The 21,087-nt window shown below is 39.6% G+C and overlaps 1 protein-coding gene across 1 annotated transcript; it reads left to right on the top strand.

Annotated features, from left to right (window-relative positions):
- The first annotated feature begins 7,492 nt into the window (after positions 1-7,492).
- On the top strand, positions 7,493-20,120 carry LOC107372731 (myosin heavy chain, fast skeletal muscle). The gene is made up of 42 exons (XM_054741269.2): positions 7,493-7,701; positions 7,878-8,001; positions 8,253-8,302; positions 8,387-8,610; positions 8,780-8,923; positions 8,997-9,153; positions 9,266-9,293; positions 10,046-10,157; positions 10,238-10,330; positions 10,409-10,472; positions 10,767-10,865; positions 10,939-11,042; positions 11,124-11,262; positions 11,385-11,503; positions 11,632-11,781; positions 11,858-12,028; positions 12,117-12,423; positions 12,875-12,948; positions 13,035-13,122; positions 14,018-14,135; positions 14,218-14,341; positions 14,432-14,568; positions 14,661-14,916; positions 15,096-15,338; positions 15,441-15,617; positions 15,704-15,849; positions 15,932-16,022; positions 16,126-16,515; positions 16,599-16,725; positions 16,804-16,922; positions 17,084-17,280; positions 17,362-17,545; positions 17,644-17,809; positions 17,975-18,099; positions 18,228-18,536; positions 18,618-18,821; positions 18,906-19,031; positions 19,124-19,294; positions 19,370-19,474; positions 19,558-19,653; positions 19,766-19,897; positions 19,997-20,120. Exons 4-42 carry the CDS (start codon positions 8,407-8,409, stop codon positions 20,012-20,014), a joined length of 5,814 nt encoding a protein of 1,937 aa, XP_054597244.1. The 5' UTR covers positions 7,493-7,701; positions 7,878-8,001; positions 8,253-8,302; positions 8,387-8,406; the 3' UTR covers positions 20,015-20,120.
- The last annotated feature ends 967 nt before the right edge of the window (positions 20,121-21,087 follow it).

Raw genomic sequence — 21,087 nt, 5'->3', positions numbered from 1 at the left:
ATTATGACATCATCAGGCTGCTGTATTGGAATATATCATTTTTACCGATGTTCCTTCTTATTTTTACAAATTTAGAATTTTTCATGATATTTTTAATTTTTTTTATTTAGATATACATATATAAAGCTCTTTTAAAGTAAAAATTAATATTTTAAATTTATTTTTACGATTATGTAACACACTTTGACTTCCATACGTAACGTATCTGCCGCTTTTACAGCTTTTTTTCATTGTCGCTATGCCTGTCAAATTAGCAGTGTTTTTACCATAATTTCTACATCCACCATGTCCCAAACACGGTGAAACAAACCAAACCCAACGTTTTGAGCTTGTAAGTGCAGCACCAGCTGTCTGTTGCTGTGCGCTGCAGCAGTGTCAATCCTTCCGGCTGGATGAGTGAAATTCTTCATCAAAGAGTAATCTTCTGCTTCATAATTGGAGTCAGTCATGACCAAACAAAGTGATCAGTCAACAAATACCCGACTTGCCAGCAGTTGTAAGTTTTATCCCTCTAATATTTGCCCTCATTCTGCTGTGCTCGTCTCCTCCTCTCCCCGACCGGGAACCTCTCGGCAGTTTTCAAACCCTAAAATTAACTAAACTTTTAATATAAACACACCCATAAGTGTGGCTCAGTCTGGTGTCACATCTCCACTCTCTTCAGGTGTAAAGTAGTAACTTCATGAGGGATCATATTTGTAGCTATGGCTCGTTAAAGTCAGCAATGACGCTTGTTGCAATATTGCGACTTTGGTTCTTAAAGGGTTAAAGGAGACTACTGCATCTATTGATCTCGGACTCAGGGGGAGAGATTTCAAGAGTCTGGGGGCTACAGCAGCAATTGATTTGACACCTTTGGTCTTTAGCCTGATGCGCTGCACAACCAAGTAGGCTTTGATCACTGGACCTCAGGGATGTGATGGAGGTCATCCGCAGTAGAGGGTGACACTGTCCTCTGCTGCCCGCGGAAAAAAGGAAGAGATGCCACCAACACCGGCGATCTCTGATGATGGCTAGAGTTACTAGCTGAAACATGTCAAGTAAAAAAACTTTTTTTTTTCTAAACTGTGTAAGAATAAAACAAGAAATGGATTGGAGTATTCACATTGGATCACGCATGGGACAGTGTCATCAGCAAGGAGGACGCAGGCAGTAAAGGGCGACACCAACCTCTGGTGCTCCCGGTTAAAATGAAGTGACGCCACCAACACCAGTGATCTCTGATGATGGCTAGAGTTTTATTTTCTTTTTTTTTCTTCATTATACACAGTGATAAGAGTTTGTTATTACCTTTGCTGTGTAGCAAAGGTAACTTTGGCCATGTGGAGCGTACTTACCACATGGCCAAATGTAGAGTGGTTTTCTCCATGTTTCATGCTCCTTTTGTTCTGGGAGAATGATTCAAAGTTTGCTGAAGTCACAGCCATTTTCTTCTCTTCTTACATCAATTTGGTGAAACAAGCATTTATAGTCAGTGATGTATTTTCACACAAAACCTAAAATGACTTTAGCCACCTGTCGAAAATAAGTTATTTCTTGGCATCAAAATGTGTGTTTAAAATTCACGAGCATCATATGTTAAATCCATGGCACATAACAAATGGGACCAGAAAATCACTATTACCGTTTCATAGACTCCCATTCTAATTTTTTGGCAGTTGGAAACCAATGGTCCGAAAGTAGATGGGTGTGACTTAGGGTCCCCAATCCTCACCTCACCTCACCTCCCTCTGCTTATCCGGGTTCTGGGTTGAGGGGGCAACATCCCAAGTATCCCAAGTGGGCTGCATGGTGGCACAGTTGATAGCACTGTTGCCTCGCAGCACGAAGGTTGCAGGTTCGAAACTCGGCTGCGGCCTTTCTGCATGGAGTTGCGTGTTCTCCCCATGCATGCGTGGGTTTCCTCCGGGTACTCCGGTTTCCCCCACAGATCACAACATGCCCTATAGGTTATAAATTGTAAGTCGCTTTGGATAAAAGCGTCTGCCAAATAAATAAACATAAACATAAGTAGGGGCTTGCGGGTAATCCTCTCCCCGGCAAGTCCGCCAGCTCTTTAATGGAGAGGCTCATGATTTGCATGTCTGAGCTGGTCACTGACTTACATATTTTTCCTTTTTTCTCCATAGATTTTGGAGGAGGGTACTGGGGGAGAGGATGCTAGTACTGATTGTTCGCCGCTTCTCCTGCGTATCAGTCTCAATTGAGTGCTTTTCATGCACTGAATGTGTCCACTACAGTAACTGATAGACTGTAAATACACCGGTTTATCATCCATGAAGTGACGCTTACCTGTCACCTTGCTGAATCCTGGATCTCACAAGAATCCTATGTCATCCATGCAAGTGGTGCTAGCTGCTACACCCATAATACGGAGGCCTTCTCAAACTCTTCGAAAAAGAGAATAATAGAAAATAATATTCCTCGATGTTGTGGATTATGCTGTGGATCATCCTGGTTGCGTGTATGGCTGTCATACCTCAATGCCCTTCTGGATCTTGGCTAACCGTGAGTACTGGTGCCCAACCACGCACAATGTTGATGACCGACATCCCATTCTAACAACACAGGATTTCCAGCAAACCTGGAATCTGACCACAACTGGATCTTCCACGCCGAACCCGATACATCATAGAGGGCCGGGTTGCCGGTTTGTTGTGTCCAAACACGGTAACCACTGCAAAATCGTACCTCTCTGGACAGCTGCACGCCGCGCCGCACCTGGATTATGTCATCAAAGTGCTGCCACTGGAGGTACAGTTAACTCCATTTGCGCAATGGAAAACCTGGAGTGGATCACAGTGTCCTATGTCCTTGTAACAAACTGGACCTAAAATTCACATTACTATTGAACAATTTAATGTGCAGTCTTTGTCAAATGAATCTTGACTCATTCACGACCACATCCTGGATAAAGGGATAGATATTCTCTGCCTAAGTGAAACATGGCAGCAGCCTGATGTCAATTCCTCTCTTAATGAGGCCTGCCCACCTGGATACTGTTACTTATCTAAGCCTCATAAAACTGGCCGGCTCATTAAAACCACATCCCACATTCATCTCTGACATACACAGTTTTCTTATTTCCCTCAGTACTATATACTCCAACATTTTAGTTATTGGTGACTTTAATGTACACATAGACTCTGAGACCTGCCGACTAGCATCCGACTTCAAATTCACAGCTTGTGGATGCTCCAACACATACTAAAGGGCTTACACTGGATTTAGTGATGACAAACTTTTTTCCAGTTACTGGCCTTGAGGTGTATGATGTTGGTGTCTCTGACCAACTTATGAACTTTTACAAAGCCAGCCTCAGCTACAGTCTGGACAGTCATGCTGCAGTTAAAAACCGGACTGTCACTTTTTCTAGGCCTGCACCCTGGTTCACAGGAGAACTTAGAAAGATAAAGTAGTCTGGTTGTATCCTGGAGCGCCTTTAAAAAATCTGGTCTAATGGTGAATAAGTTGGCCTATCGAGAGCATCATAGGGCCTATGCTAAAGCTATTTCAAAGGCTAGGTCACAGCATTATTCTATGCTGATTAACAACAATGCAGATGACTCCAAAAGACTGTTCTCCACAATTCACCACATTCTCAAACCACAGACGCCCTCATTTTACAGGCACACAGACTCAAACTGCAATAAGTTCATGAATTTCTTCACTTCCAAAATTGATTGTATTCGCTCAGCTGTCTCTCCTTCTACATGTTCCACTCTCAATATCCTCAAAGTACCTATAACAGAAAAACTGTCACACTTCTCTTTTGCAATGCAGCAGGAGTTCGAAAATATCATCCGAAAATCGAAACCATCCACTTGCTCTCTCGATCCCCTCCCTTTCGCTCTGCTCAAAACCACTCAAAACCCACCATTTCTCCATCAGCCCTTTTATTACTAAAATCATAAACCTGTCACTGCAAACAGAAAATGTTCCAGCAGCCTTAAAAACAGCTATCATTAAACCCCTTCATAAAAAAAACACTCTACATCCTGAACCTCTGTCAAACTACAGACCCATCTCCAACCTCCCATTCATATCCAAAATGTTAGAACAGGGGGTTTCCTCCCAGCTCAACAATCATCTCAATCCAACAGTTTTTATGATACATATCAATCTGGTTTCCGCTCTCAACATAGCACAGAAACAGTCCTCATCAAAGTGACCAGTGACCTTCTAATGGCTTCTGACTCTGCTTTCCTGCTTGTTCTTCTCGACCTCTCTGCTGCGTTTGACACTGTTGACCACTACATCCTCTCCAGCACTACACTGGTCTCTCCGACACCTCCCTAAAATGGTTTTGCTCCTACTTCACAAATAGGACCGAGTATTTAGCCTTGAGGTAGGAGAAATCTTCACCCCACATTGTTACCTGTGGGGTCCCACAGGGCTCCGTACTTGGTCCAACACTCTTCACAATCTGCACATTTTCCCTAGGCCATGTCATCAGCAGGCATGGAATTCACTACCATTGCTATGCTGACAACACACAACTCTTTCTCCACATCCCTTCCTCTGGGCCCCCTCTGCCACCTTCTTCTGCCTCACCTCCTGCCTGGAGGAGATTGGGACATGGACGAATCAACATTTTCTGCAGCTGAATGGATCTAAAACAGAAGCCATTCAAATTGGATCGCCCCACCAACTTCGTTCTTCTCCCGTTATATCTGTTTCATTCTTTGGCAATACTATTCCCCTCTCTACCTCTGTTAATATCCTTGGGGTCAAGTTTGACCCCTACCTTTCCTTTGACAACCATTTCATCTCAATTTACAAAACCTCTTTCTTTCATCTCCGTAACATTTCCAAACTGTGTCCCTCTCTTTCCCTTTAACCTGTAGAGAAGCTCGTCCACACCTTTGTCTCCTCCAGGTCGGACTATTGTAACACACTTCTGGTGGGGCTCCCTGGCAGGAGCCTCCAAAAGCTTCTGATTCCCTGTCCACTTTCGTATAGAAAACAAGATCCTCCTGCACACCCATCACAGCCTGCACGGTGCGGCCCCCACATACCACACACCTCTACCCGGACCAGAGCAGATCAACAGCATCTCCTGGTTGCGCCCAGGTCACGGCTTAAGACCATCTGTGACAGGTCTTTTAAAGCATCCGGTCCGCATCTGTGGAATGCTCTCCGAGAACACCTCAGAGTCCCCCAGACTGTCGATGTTTTTAAGAGAACTGATAACCTTCCTTTTTAAGTGTCTGTGAACTTGTTTAAAATTGTTTTAACTTGTTTTTATCTGTTTGATCTTTGTAGCATTGTGAGATTTGACATAAAATGTATAGTGCATTATAAATAAAATTCCTTATTATATTATTATTGCCTTGAAACTACCTTTTTAGCTAAATTGTTTTGAGACTAGCAGAACAAAATATTTATGTATTTGTTTGGAGTTTCCAATTCTTTACTTAACATACACTAGGTGAAACCACTTTCTATTTTCTGTTTGTTGATTGACAGACTTATTGATATTTTGTCATGTTTGAACATGATTAAAAAGAGAATAAAAACTTCAAAATATCTGACAGAAATTACATATAATATTCACAACAGTCAAGTCAGTGTTTTATTTATGATGGAGGACAAAAGAAAAAACTGTGCCAAGTGAAGGTGAGAGTCAAAGTGTTAGTTAAGAAGCTGTATTTTCTACAAATATTACAAACGGATCAGGCCAGAGAGAGTTCTCAGCTAAAACAACAAAATCTTTTATTTTCTTACCATAAAATCCCAAAAGACGAAGGATGACACAGTGATAATGAGGGTTTTTTCCTGTTTTACTTCCCTGCTCTTATGGATTGGGCCAGGGAGCTGAAGGTAAAATAGAGTTCTTGACACAATTAACAATAATACCTTTCTAAAAAAATCATCTTTTATTAGATCTATCAACAATAAAACTGAAAAATTCAATAAAATATCTATAAAATGACTACAAAGGAAACCAGTCATAGTTCCTCTCAAGTGAATGAAGAAACTGTTATTTAAAAATTCTAAAGAGATTTTTTTTAAACACAAACACGCACACACATTTAGAGGAAAAAATAATTTGTCTAAAAGACTATGGTGATTCAAAGTTATTTGCTTTAAACGTCACATCGAGATCATGAGTTAAGTTGATTGGAACCACAATCAGAACAATTAGAAAATATTCCAAGTTTCTTATTATTTTGTTATGCATAAAACGCTTAATGATTTAAAAGAAATCTGTAGGATATTTTCTGGTTTTCTGGGTAAATCATGTCCTAATTTTGTATGTTAATAATCTTAATAAACTCACAACAAATTATGCTACTCTGTTCTTTTCAGTCCTGGTTGCTGTCATCTGGTTTGGGCAGAAATTAATTATAGAGAAAACAAATTATAAAATAGCTATTAAATAAAATGGAAATGTGTATTGCATTTGAATTTCCATCAAAAACTCAAGACAGAGAACAGAGATAAATTAGGAGTAAAAAGTTACCTAATGCATAGTAATTTAGACAGTAGTAGACAAGGCACTTCAAAGAGCAAATATCCTCATTTAAGGTTTGGCCCAGAAAAGTTTTTTTTTCTGAGTACAGTGATAATACACTGCAAACTGTGCTGCTTCAATTTTCCCAAACTAAGCTTTCAATCTAAATAATATTTAAAAATGGAGTAAATTGTCTAAAGTGTGCTTCTGCCCAGGCAAAAAATATATAAATAAATAAACTATAGTAAGTAAATTCCTGTTTTGGGACAATATTATATATATATATATATATATATATATATATATATATATATATATATATATATATATATATATATATATATATACACACACACACACACACACATTTTGTTATATTCTGTCAGTTCAGCCTAACTGAGTTATTACAGTTAACTTGCTACATGAACTGTAAAAGAACCCTGTAACATGGTTATACTAGAATCAGTCGGTAAAATCTAATAGTAAATTTAATATTAATTACAATTACTAATCTCTTTAAACATTGGTTATGGTGTTAACAGCAAAACCTAATACACTCTAAAAATATATCCTTCTCTCAATGCCAAATATGAATCAGTGCTCCCTGTCTAAGCTTAATTTAGTTTTGACCATAGTGATACCTTCATCATTTATTGCATGATATCAAATTATGTGCCAAGTTTACACAGAACGTGGACATGAAAGTTAATCCTGGGATACAATGCCAGAATGTCCTTCATTAAATCATTTTACTATTGCTTACTTTACCAAAATAATCACTGAAATTATTACTTTCTCGTCTCTAAAATAAGGTCATTAATTATGTTTATGAGAATTGTTTTCTGGTGTTAAATGTCTCCAGCTGACCTGCAGTCAAACTTGATTCCCAGGAGATTTATAACACATATCCAGTTCAAGTGGAAAGTTCATTAACTAGAATTCTATTTCAGATGTCTGAAGTATTTCAGCCCTTCTACGAATCTAAATTTCATTGATGGCTTTGATATCAAAAACCTCAAGACTCATATATGTCAGTTATGAACTGGGCAAACATAAAATAGTCTCTAAAGTATTAAGGGCATTTTTGGTATTTACTATTAGGAAAACTATAAACATTACATGAGTACTCAGCTTTAAAAGTCAATTAAGATTCAAATCTGATTTTAAAAAATTGCATAAGACATTCAATAGCCAAATATGTTTTCATTAAAAAAAGTCTACTTTTCTATTAAGAATAAAAATAGGTAAGTGTCAAACTTTTGCTTGAACATGAAAGGTTTTAACTTTTGCTAACTTTAATTAATTTGGAGACTGCTGTAATACTGATGTAATGATAATTTAATTATCTAAATGTACACTGTTGTTTAACACTAAATGAAAAATAAAACAATTCTTTATTTTTGACTGCATCAATATCAAGCAACGACATGTCAAACATTCCTGACCAAATTGAGTGGACCACAAATGCTGAAGAGGTTGGGCTGTTGTGTATATAAAAGCACCAGCTCTGGACATGTGCTCTAACTGAAAGGCATCTAAGACAGGTGAGTGCAGTGAAAATGTTCTTTACTTTGCATGTGTCAAACTATTAACATCATACTATACCTAATTGTTGATAGAGAAGAAATTTCAGTGAATGAATGTTAAAATTCTAGACTCAACACACAACTGATAATAGTATTATTCACACTAAATATCATTACATTAGTAGTAATTTTATATAAGGTTTATTAAACAACTATAGTAATATTTACCATATCTGAAAACTTGTATCTAATTAAAACTTCTTTTCTAGCACCTTGGCATACACAGAACATTGAAGAATTTCTGTTTATACCAGCTAAGGTAATTTTAATGACATGACAGACTAATAACAATTGGTGGTTATATGGCTACTTTGTGGTTATGCGAGAATTTTTACATTTTCAGGCTCCACCAATAGTGCCATCATGAGCACGGACGCTGAGATGGAGCAGTATGGCCCGGCAGCCATTTACCTCCGGAAGCCAGAAAAGGAGAGGATTGAAGCTCAAACCACTCCATTTGATGCCAAATCAGCTTTCTTTGTGGTTGATGAGGCTGAGATGTATGTCAAGGGTAAATTGACAAAGAGGGAGGGTGGCAAAGCCACTGTTGAAACCGAAGGAGGGAAGGTAAATACAATTTTCCAATCATTTAAAGCATTGTCCTTTGTAGTAAATGTTTTGAGAACAGTTTTCTGAAAATAAGTTTAATGTTTAGTCAGCTAGGTTTATTCTGATACAAAAACAGTTATTCTGAAGGATTTGATGGTTTAAAAGATATTCATTCTTTTCTGTGAAGACTGTCACCGTAAAAGAGGATGACATCCATCCCAGGAACCCTCCAAAGTTCGACAAAATTGAGGACATGGCCATGATGACCCACCTCAATGAGCCTTGTGTGCTGTATAACCTCAAAGAGCGTTATGCATCATGGATGATCTACGTGAGATTTTACTTTACTAAAAACTAACATGAATACAAAAACAGCTGCACACTGATCTGTTTCTGCTCAACAGACCTACTCTGGGTTGTTCTGTGTGGTCGTGAATCCCTACAAGTGGCTTCCTGTGTATGATGCTGTCTGTGTAGCAGCATACAGAGGCAAGAAGAAGATTGAGGCTCCACCCCACATCTTTTCCATCTCTGACAATGCCTATCAGTTCATGCTCACTGGTATGGATATTATTTACGAATATGTTTCACTGTCAGAAATATATATCCAAATAAGTTTTTTTAATTATGTGACAACAAAAGACCACGAAACTCATGTTGGTCTGTTTTTCAGATCGTGAGAACCAGTCTGTCCTGATTACGTGAGTATGCAAAAATAAAAACAAAAAAAAAAAACTGAGATTTATTCAACACAAAATGAATACAAAATTGAATTCAAGAATTTAAAGGGATATTCCACCCCTATGTGAGATTTTGTCTATTTCCATAATTTCCAGAGTTAGATATGTTAGAAAAACCTTTCCGGTCGGCTCATAGGTCTCCGGAAGAATGAAGAAACGAATGCAAGTCAATGGGACTAAAAGAGCTATTGTCTAATCTTCTTTGCCTTAGGACCTGGATGGCACATATGTTGTACATCAATTTAAATGAAAACTAACGTCACCACGGAATCTCCTCTCCCCTAGCACAACTGCTAAATAACAAATGGCTAGATTTATGCTGGTTCTTCTCTCCTGAAGGAAGGAATTCAAGTTTGCTGAACTTAAAGCCATTTTCTCTCCGTTGTTTTTTTTTTTTTTTTTTTTGTCCGTGTCTGGTTTGATGAGGTCACTTTCATGAAGTGCATTTATAGTCCTGGACTTATTTTCACACAAAAACTTGGTGTCACTATTTAGTAATTTTAATCACTTTTGCACACAAAAATCTAGTTCCTGCTATTCATGTCCTTTGTTTATGCTAAGCCAAAGCAGATGGACTGCTGCCAGACCAGGAGAATTACTGCGCTTGTTACACAATGCTTTTTTCACACTTATCTAACTCTGGAGGATAAGGAAATAGACAAAATTTCATTTAGAGGTGGAATATCTCTTTAAAAGTGCATTTTCTGCTTCAGCGGTGAATCTGGTGCTGGAAAGACTGTCAACACCAAGCGTGTCATCCAGTACTTTGCAACAATTGCAGCTCTGGGTGGCAAAAAAGATTCAGGAAGCTCTGGTAAAATTCAGGTAAATAAAATATTTTTGTGTTTGTCAAAGATATGACTTCCTAATAATATGGCTTTCTCAACTAAAATGGTCTCTTGCAGGGCTCCCTTGAAGACCAGATTGTTGCTGCCAATCCTCTGCTGGAGGCCTATGGTAATGCTAAGACTGTGAGGAATGACAACTCCTCCCGTTTTGTAAGTGGCAAAAATCATTGTGACATTAATGACTTAATGTCGTACAATGAAACTAATGCCAACGGTGTTATTATCTAGGGTAAATTCATCAGGATCCACTTTGGCACATCTGGAAAGCTGGCTTCAGCTGATATTGAAACTTGTAAGTTTCCATCACTGTATTATCTTGCAAGAAAGGATGAAAAAAGCATAAATTATTACCATCAATATAAAGTGTGCCTACAGACAAAATGCTGAAAAAATCATTATGAGTGTAATTATTAAAACTGAGCATCAAGTATAGAAGTATAGAATAACGAAAGCAGAAAATCCACTTCATTATTTTACATAACTGGGGTTCCTCACAAGGAAATAAAAGTGAAATCAACTGGTGCATAAACCTTACTGGCATTGATTATTTTATTGTGGTACATTTTATGATTTCTGTTTGTCTTAGATCTGCTGGAGAAGTCCCGTGTCACCTTCCAGTTGTCTGCTGAGAGGAGCTACCATATCTTCTATCAGCTGATGACAGGCCACAAGCCTGAGCTTCTGGGTATGTTAATATTGCATAATGTTTTAATGAAATTAAAAGAAATATAACTTATTTTCAATTTATTTCTTTGCAGAGGCTCTTCTGATCACCACCAACCCCTATGACTACCCAATGATCAGCCAGGGTGAAATCACAGTCAAGAGCATCAATGATGTGGAGGAGTTCATTGCAACAGATGTAAAAACATATTTTGATTAACTTACGCTTTTGTACCTAAAACTAAAGTGATGCTTACTTAATGCACTCCTCTCTGCACAGACTGCAATTGATATCTTGGGCTTCAATGCTGAAGAGAAGGTCAGCATCTACAAGCTGACTGGTGCTGTGATGCATCACGGCAACATGAAGTTCAAGCAGAAGCAGCGTGAGGAGCAGGCTGAACCAGACGGCACTGAGAGTAATTACAAATTATTACGTATTTTAACAAATTTTAAAAGGCTTTTTTTCCTTGTACTTAGTGCAATGATTCTTATGCTGACAAGTTTTCACTTTATTGAGTATTGTCTTTCTTTCCATCAGTCGCTGACAAAATTGCCTACCTTTTGGGCCTGAACTCAGCTGACATGCTGAAAGCTCTGTGCTACCCAAGAGTCAAGGTCGGAAATGAGATGGTCACCAAAGGTCAGACCGTCCCCCAGGTAAATAAAACAAAGCTACAAATTTTCTTTCTTTTGGCCGTAAAATTTCACATGATTTATCTAGCAATTGTGCTGTTTGTGTACATGGGCTAAATGAATAAAACTCTAATTGGCATTTTGTCTTCTAGGTCAACAATGCTGTCTCAGCTCTGTGCAAGTCAATCTATGAGAAGATGTTCTTGTGGATGGTCATCCGTATCAATGAGATGTTGGACACAAAGCAGTCAAGAGCTTTCTTCATTGGAGTGTTGGACATTGCTGGATTTGAGATCTTTGATGTGAGTAGTTAAAATGATCTGTTTAGAGAATTATACTATTTTGCCATCAAAATAAACACATTTTCTGTGATTACAGTTCAACAGCTTGGAGCAGCTCTGCATCAACTTCACCAATGAGAAACTGCAACAGTTCTTCAACCACACCATGTTTGTCCTGGAGCAAGAGGAGTACAAGAAGGAGGGCATTGACTGGGAGTTCATTGACTTTGGTATGGACTTGGCTGCCTGCATTGAGCTGATTGAGAAGGTAAGGAGCTGTGATGCTCAATCAGTTTTATTTATTCATCTACAAATATTTTATAAGAAATGTCTCATTTAAAATGTACTTTTGCCAGCCAATGGGCATCTTCTCCATCCTTGAAGAGGAGTGCATGTTCCCCAAGGCTTCTGACACAACTTTCAAGAACAAGCTGATTGACCAGCATCTTGGCAAGAACAAGGCGTTTGAGAAACCAAAGCCTGGAAAGGGCAAGGCTGAGGCTCACTTTGCCCTGGTTCACTATGCTGGTACAGTGGACTACAACATCACTGGATGGCTAGACAAGAACAAGGACCCACTGAATGAATCTGTTGTTGGGCTCTACCAGAAGTCTTCCAACAAACTGCTGGGATTCCTGTATGCTGCCCATGCCTCAGCTGAGGGTAAGATATATGAGAGAAAAACAACCATTTGTCTTAAAACTAGGTGAATATGGCCTTAGTTGTATTTATATAAAATCATTACTTCAGTGATTATAAAAATGAAATGTCTGTTTTAACTTTTTCATCCCCCACAAAAATGGTGTGTATATATATATATATATATATATATATATATATATATATATATATATATATATATATATATATATATATATATATATATATATATATTTGTGTGTGTGTGTGCACGTGTGTTTAATGTAATATATAATCCAAGATAACATCCAACAAGTCTTTTCAGAAAGTTCCACATTAATCTAATACTTTATGCTCAGTCTGTGACAAAAGTGTGTTTTACATATAGTGAGGATAGGGATATAATGTACATGTTTAGTAAAAGATGAGCATACTTAGCTTAGTAAAACTGTAAAAAATGTGCTTATTTCTAAAGCTGAAGGTGGCGGTGGAAAGAAGGGTGGCAAGAAGAAGGGTGGTTCCTTCCAGACTGTGTCTGCTCTTTTCAGGGTATGCTTTTATCAGAGCTTTTGAAAACAGTGTGAACCCAATACAGAAATAAAACAAGATTTTTATTTTACATTGCTGATCCACAGGAGAATTTGGGCAAGCTGATGACCAACCTGAGGAGCACTCATCCTCACTTTGTGCGCTGCTTGATTCCCAATGAATCAAAGACTCCAGGTAAGAACTGCCACTGTTCAATAGACTAAGACATTCAGGTTAAACTAGAAATTTTAGAAGTCCATTATTTTGACCGACAAGGTGAAAAAAAATGGTCATGATTTATTTTTTTTTCTTGTCACTTTCACTTTGAAAACAATCCTCATTACCATTTAATTTTCATTTACTTCCATTAATTTTTAGAGTGACCCAGTAAAATAAACAATGCAATTAAACAATTCAATTTAAAGTAAGAACATTTCAGCTGATGTGGCAAAGCATCACGCCTCCTTTCTGCTCCACGTAAACCTTAACTAGTCACCTGCTTGTGTATACTCAAATCTCTCTAAGGAGCTTGCTGAAGACGCTATAGTTACGAGGTTCTAGACTTTTGGCTTGGACAGAATCCACATGCCGCTGCCACAATGGAAACTAGAATAATGAGCGTTGCATTGGCCAAAGTTTTAAAATCACAAGACATTTCTCAAGTGAAATAACCAGAATGAAACAAGTTTCTCTGAAAGAAGGATTTCCAGAGCTGGACAGCACTCCCTTTAGCAGGAGGAAATCTTCCATGTACTCAAGAACCAGTTACTCTGCTGAAGTTCCTCTACACAGCTCTCTAGTGCACTTTCCACTTGTGTGCACTATCAAAAGTGATGTGCTTTGAAAAAAGTGTCAAAGTGTGAGTGGAGTCTTTTCTTGATAGATTTTTTGTTTATCTCTGTGATGTGCTCTGTGCATACTGTTTATAATGTCTGCTCACATGCATGAGTCAGGGTGTGAATTGGAATCTGTCAAATGACAACAGCCTTAAGATTTTTCCTCCACAATAAAAAAAAGGAAAATATCCAGTTATGTCACCCCTAATGTTGATATAGTACAATTATTCTGACAACATATCTTCAACTCCCAGGTCTCATGGAGAACTTCTTGGTCATCCACCAGCTGAGGTGTAACGGTGTGCTGGAGGGTATCAGGATCTGCAGAAAGGGTTTCCCTGGAAGAATCCTCTATGGTGACTTCAAGCAGAGGTTACATTTATTTCACTACGTAGAGACAAATTTTGTTTCTGAAAGTCAATGAGGACAAAATGCAAACTATTGATTTTTTTAGATACAAAGTATTGAATGCCAGTGTCATCCCTGAGGGACAGTTCATCGACAACAAGAAAGCTTCAGAAAAGCTGTTGGGCTCCATTGATGTGGACCACACTCAGTACAAGTTTGGACACACTAAGGTACATTTCCACTTAATATTAAAATAAAATAAAATTACCAAGTGATATTCACAGGTACTGAAAAGTAATACAATTGTTGTGACCAAATAGGTGTTCTTCAAAGCTGGTCTGCTGGGTACACTTGAGGAGATGAGAGATGAGAAACTGGCTGAGCTGGTGACCATGACTCAAGCTCTCTGCAGAGGTTATGTCATGAGGAAGGAGTTTGTCAAGATGATGGAGAGGAGGTGGGATTATTTTCAGATGAGTTCATCTATCCTTTCATATCAAGATGTACTTGCCTTAAAAGTAAAATTATGCTATAATTGGCTCCTTTTAGAGAATCCATCTACACAATTCAGTACAATGTTCGCTCATTCATGAATGTGAAGAACTGGCCATGGCTGAAACTGTACTTCAAGATCAAGCCTCTTCTGAAGAGTGCTGAGACTGAGAAGGAGCTGCAGCAGATGAAGGAGAACTATGACAAGATGAAAACAGACTTGGCTACTGCTCTGGCCAAGAAGAAGGAGCTGGAGGAGAAAATGGTTTCCCTGCTCCAGGAGAAGAATGACTTGCAGCTCCAAGTTGCTGCTGTGAGTAGGAAAATGTCTCATTTGATTTATTGGTCTCCTAAAGTCAGAAAAGAAATGTAATTCCCATTTTTACAACAAAAGAGCATTTTCGCATTAATTTTACATGTGCGTTCCATACTAACTTACAACATAGTAAGTGTTAAAGTCGTACTTAAAATGATATTGACCACTATTTATAGGAAGTTGAGAATCTTGGAGATGCCGAGGAAAGGTGTGAAGGGCTCATCAAGAGCAAGATTCAGCTTGAGGCTAAACTCAAAGAAACAACTGAGAGACTGGAGGATGAAGAGGAAATCAATGCTGAGTTGACTGCCAAGAAGAGGAAACTGGAGGATGAATGCTCTGAGCTGAAGAAGGACATTGATGACCTGGAGCTCACCTTGGCCAAAGTGGAGAAGGAGAAACACGCTACTGAGAACAAGGTGCAAATCAGTTAGTCTGATACTACTAGGGTGTTAAGTTACAGAGCTGTGTACATGTGTGCAGTTAGATGTATTTTAATGCATTTTTCATGTTTCATGTAGGTGAAAAACCTGACAGAAGAGATGGCTACTCAAGATGAGGCCATTGCTAAGCTGACCAAGGAGAAGAAAGCTCTCCAGGAGGCCCATCAGCAAACACTGGATGATCTCCAGGCAGAGGAAGACAAAGTCAACACTCTGACCAAGGCCAAGACAAAGCTGGAACAGCAAGTGGATGATGTAAGAAAACTGTTTTTTACTACATCATTTTATTTGGATTAGCATAAACTATTGTTGTTGATGTAGAAATACGTATCATCTGACAGCTTGAAGGCTCACTGGAGCAAGAGAAGAAGCTTCGTATGGATCTTGAGAGAGCCAAGAGAAAGCTTGAAGGAGATCTCAAACTGGCCCAGGAGTCCATTATGGATCTGGAGAATGACAAGCAGCAATCTGATGAGAAAATCAAGAAGTAAATGAAAAGATTGATTATAGCATTGCACACTGTTATGAAATAAATGTTCAGATTGAAAAGTGTATTTGTTGTAATACAGGAAGGACTTTGAAATCAGCCAACTCCTCAGCAAGATTGAAGATGAACAGTCCCTTGGTGCTCAGCTTCAGAAGAAGATCAAAGAACTCCAGGTATATATTCCTATAAAACTCTTGTTATTATATCAATGTATAACTCTGTTACTTTCAAGTTAATGAACCAGTTTAAATGTTACTCTCATTTGTCAAATTCTAGGCTCGTATTGAGGAGCTGGAGGAGGAGATAGAAGCTGAGAGGGCTGCTCGTGCTAAAGTTGAGAAGCAGAGAGCTGACCTCTCCAGGGAGCTTGAGGAGATCAGTGAGAGGCTTGAGGAAGCTGGTGGAGCAACAGCTGCTCAGATTGAGATGAACAAGAAGCGTGAAGCTGAGTTCCAGAAGCTTCGTCGTGACCTTGAAGAATCCACCCTCCAGCATGAAGCCACTGCAGCAGCTCTCCGCAAGAAGCAGGCCGACAGCGTTGCAGAGCTGGGAGAGCAGATCGACAACCTGCAGCGCGTCAAGCAGAAGCTGGAGAAGGAGAAGAGCGAGTACAAGATGGAGATTGATGACCTCTCCAGCAACATGGAGGCTGTTGCCAAAGCAAAGGTGAACAGACACATCTCATTTTTATAATAAGTTGTGAGTCTGATAAAATATCACAAAATAAAATAAACGTTTTGTGGTTTTAGGGCAACTTGGAGAAAATGTGCAGAACCCTTGAGGACCAACTCAGTGAAATTAAATCCAAAAATGATGAAAATGTTCGTCAGCTGAATGACATTAATGCACAGAAGGCAAGATTTCAGACAGAGAATGGTACGTGAACTAGCATTCGACTTATTTAATGATGTAGTAAAAGCATCAAGTGCATCAATGCATGTGCAATTTTCACAGGTGAACTGGGTCGCCAGCTGGAGGAGAAAGAAGCTCTTGTTTCTCAGCTGACAAGAGGCAAGCAGGCATTCACTCAGCAGATTGAGGAGCTCAAGAGACACGTGGAAGAGGAAGTGAAGGTGCAGAAATGTGACATTGTTTGTTCCACAAAAACTCCATTTTCTCTAGAAAACTAATTCTTCAGTGTGCATTGACAAATAATGTTGCCTTCTAAATCACCCCAGACTTTTGTGTAATAATGGTAAAATAATACCTGTTTCACACTGACTGTGTTTTCTAGGCCAAGAACGCCCTGGCCCATGCTGTTCAGTCTGCCCGCCATGACTGCGATCTGCTCAGGGAGCAGTTTGAGGAGGAGCAGGAGGCCAAGGCTGAGCTCCAGAGAGGAATGTCTAAGGCCAACAGTGAGGTGGCTCAGTGGAGAACCAAATACGAGACTGATGCCATCCAACGCACTGAGGAGCTGGAGGAGGCCAAGTATGTGCCTACAATTTTGTCATGTATACATTTAATTTATGGCATTTTCCACTAATTAACTGAAACACCTGTTCACCAAAGGAAAAAGCTTGCCCAGCGCCTGCAAGAGGCTGAGGAATCCATTGAGGCTGTGAACTCCAAGTGTGCCTCTTTGGAGAAGACCAAGCAGAGGCTGCAGGGTGAGGTGGAAGACCTCATGATTGATGTAGAGAGAGCTAATGGTCTGGCTGCCAACCTTGACAAGAAACAGAGGAACTTTGACAAGGTAAAATGATCATTTGGGAATTTGAACTACTGTAGAGTAGCACCAGTAAACACAGTCCAGCATTTATTACCAATCATTTACCTCTACTGCAAATATAGGTGCTGGCAGAATGGAAGCAGAAGTATGAGGAGGGCCAGGCAGAGCTGGAAGGAGCCCAAAAGGAGGCTCGTTCTTTGAGCACTGAGCTGTTCAAGATGAAGAACTCCTATGAGGAGGCACTGGATCAGCTGGAGACCATGAAGAGGGAGAACAAGAACCTGCAGCGTATGTTTTTTTCAAGCACACAGAATTATATAAATTTCATAAACTAAAGCAACTTTTATTGCGGTTGTCTTTTTTAAATAATGTGTTGCAAACTTTCACTTTTTACAAAGAAATTCACTTTTGTAGATTAGGTATTAATATGCCGTTCTTCTAACTTTTTTGTAGAGGAGATCTCAGATCTCACTGAACAAATTGGTGAGACAGGAAAGAGCATCCATGAGTTGGAGAAAGCAAAGAAGACTGTTGAGACTGAGAAATCTGAAATTCAGACAGCTCTTGAGGAAGCTGAAGTAAGATCTTGATAATTACTTATCAATTATTTACTAGATTTAATACATCTGCATGTTCATAAATGCTAATGAATATGACTTTTTCTTTTTGCAACAACTCATTATGGTATCTTTTTTTAAATGTAAAGGGCACTCTGGAGCACGAGGAGGCTAAGATTCTTCGTGTCCAGCTTGAGCTCAACCAGGTCAAGGGTGAGGTTGACAGGAAGATTGCTGAGAAGGACGAGGAAATGGAGCAGATCAAGAGAAACAGCCAGAGGGTGATTGACTCCATGCAGAGCACTCTTGATGCTGAGGTCAGGAGCAGGAATGATGCCCTGAGAGTCAAGAAGAAGATGGAGGGAGATCTGAATGAGATGGAGATTCAGCTGAGCCATGCCAACAGGCAGGCTGCTGAGGCCCAGAAACAACTGAGGAATGTCCAGGGACAACTCAAGGTGGGGCTGGGGTTAGATCTGAATTTTAAAAAAAGCTTGAAACTAAAGAACATTTTGACTGATCCATACTTTTGCTGTTAGGATGCTCAACTGCACCTTGATGATGCTGTCAGAGGACAGGAAGACATGAAGGAGCAGGTTGCCATGGTGGAGCGCAGGAATGGTCTGATGGTGGCTGAGATTGAGGAGCTGAGAGCTGCTCTGGAGCAGACTGAGAGAGCACGTAAAGTGGCTGAGCAGGAGTTGGTTGATGCCAGTGAGCGTGTTGGACTGCTCCACTCTCAGGTTGGTTTCTATTCATTTATGATAAATTAAATATATAAAATATAAGTGGCATATGCTTAACATTTATTTTTGGACAATTAACAGAACACCAGCCTCCTGAACACCAAAAAGAAGCTGGAGTCAGATCTTGTCCAGGTTCAGGGTGAGGTGGATGATAGTGTTCAGGAAGCCAGAAATGCTGAGGACAAAGCCAAGAAGGCCATCACTGATGTGAGAATCTTCTTTTAAACTATTACCTCCCCAGACACTTATTATTTTGGCTTATATTTCACTATTGTAATTTGAAATTTTCCTCTCACCAGGCTGCCATGATGGCTGAGGAGCTGAAGAAGGAGCAGGACACAAGTGCTCACCTGGAGAGGATGAAGAAGAACCTGGAGGTCACAGTTAAGGACCTGCAGCACCGCCTGGATGAGGCTGAGAACCTCGCCATGAAAGGTGGCAAGAAGCAGCTCCAGAAACTGGAACAGAGGGTATGAATGTTCCATGACTAAGGATTTCAGTAAGCACCAGTGTCAGGTCTGACATTGCCTTAAAATTTCAAACAGGTTCGTGAGCTGGAGTCTGAAGTTGAAGGCGAACAGAGACGTGGAGCTGATGCCATCAAGGGTGTCCGCAAATATGAGAGGAGAGTTAAGGAGCTGACATACCAGGTATTTTGATTTTAATTTCAATTGTTTTATTCTTTTCTGTTGGTTTCTTCTTGTGACATAAGTTTTGATTTTTACCACCATAGACCGAGGAGGACAAGAAGAATCTGGTCAGACTTCAGGATCTGGTGGACAAACTGCAACTCAAAGTCAAGGCTTACAAGAGACAGGCTGAGGAGGCTGTAAGTCAAATAGTTTATGAATGTTGAATTATTCCAGACACTGAGATTTTCAGCAACCTTATAGGAGATTGCAATTTCCAAACATTGTAAAATGCAATTATAAAATCCACAGGAGGAGCAGGCCAACACCCACATGTCCAGGCTCAGAAAGGTTCAGCATGAGATGGAAGAAGCCCAGGAGCGCGCTGACATCGCTGAGTCCCAGGTCAACAAGCTCAGAGCCAAGAGCCGTGATGCTGGAAAGGTGATTTCTTATTTTATATAAATCAGATCTGAGATCAGTAAGTTTTTTAGCTGTTTCTAATACATGTTAACATAATTATATTTTATTACTCTTTTCCAGTCTGACAGTGCTGAATAAGAGACACCATCCATCTTGCAACATTTTAACACAGTTCATAAAATATGAATTATAGCTGTTAAATTGTTTTTTAATGTATCATGTCAATAAACTACATCAATCAAAATATAATATTTTCTGTTTTATTTCCCTTTTTGTTTAAGTTGCAAGATTATGGTAAATCTGTCAATTAATTTTGTGAGATAAGAAATGTTTATTCTGCTGTTAGAAGTACCCACTTAAACCAGAATAACATGTGTTACAAAACATTGGGTTAGGTTATGTAAACCCTGCATCTTTGATAACAGAGTGAGATGATTCATTATGGCAATCGCATTGGCATGACCAACTACAGAAGCTCCAATGACATCATTGCTGTCTGTGGCAGTCAGACCAGTTGCACCATGCCCAGGCTCCACCCCTTCAATACATCCACGGCCATCCGATCCCTCCTACTCATTTGTAAGATGTCTTATAATTCGTGCCACAAGGGAATTGTTGGTGAAACACCTCACTCTGTTATCAAAGAACTGGAGTTTAAATAACATAGCCCAACCTTTTTTTCTAACTTCATTTGGTGTGTCACTATGGGAAATAAGACCCGCTCCCAGATTGCATGTCCATCCCAATGCGAGCTGCAGCAAAAACCTGCTCACTAGGCAGACACCTCCAGAACTGAATATGCCAGTGATGGCTGAGATACATCCAGCCTTTCAGACCACACAAAAGGAAGCGGTGTGGCCCAGCTAGCTGCTGCACAAATGTCCTGGACAATGGGGGTTCAGCACCCTTAGGCCTATATGAAAGGCTTAGAGCTTCCACAATCCAGTGTGCCAGTCCCTGACAAGACAAAGGCTTGCCTTTATGGGCCAAGGCTCAAGAAACAAACAGCTGGACAGATTTTCCATATAATTATTTATCCATTTAAGAGCTTAAAGCTTGAACAGGGAAAAGACAATTCAGCTTCTGCTGAAGAGAAAGCTTTGCCCCTGTCCATCAGCCTCTGAACACATCCATCAAATACTGAAATGGGATAATGTGTTTTTCCTAACCACACCTCAAAAATTCTTCATTTACCACTGTGAAGAGAGCGA

The sequence above is a fragment of the Nothobranchius furzeri genome, chromosome 5 (genome assembly GCF_043380555.1).
Source record: "Nothobranchius furzeri strain GRZ-AD chromosome 5, NfurGRZ-RIMD1, whole genome shotgun sequence".
In the NCBI taxonomy this organism is placed as follows: domain Eukaryota; kingdom Metazoa; phylum Chordata; class Actinopteri; order Cyprinodontiformes; family Nothobranchiidae; genus Nothobranchius; species Nothobranchius furzeri.
Note: the sequence above shows the minus strand (reverse complement) of the source record. Positions and strands in the feature narration are given on the sequence as shown.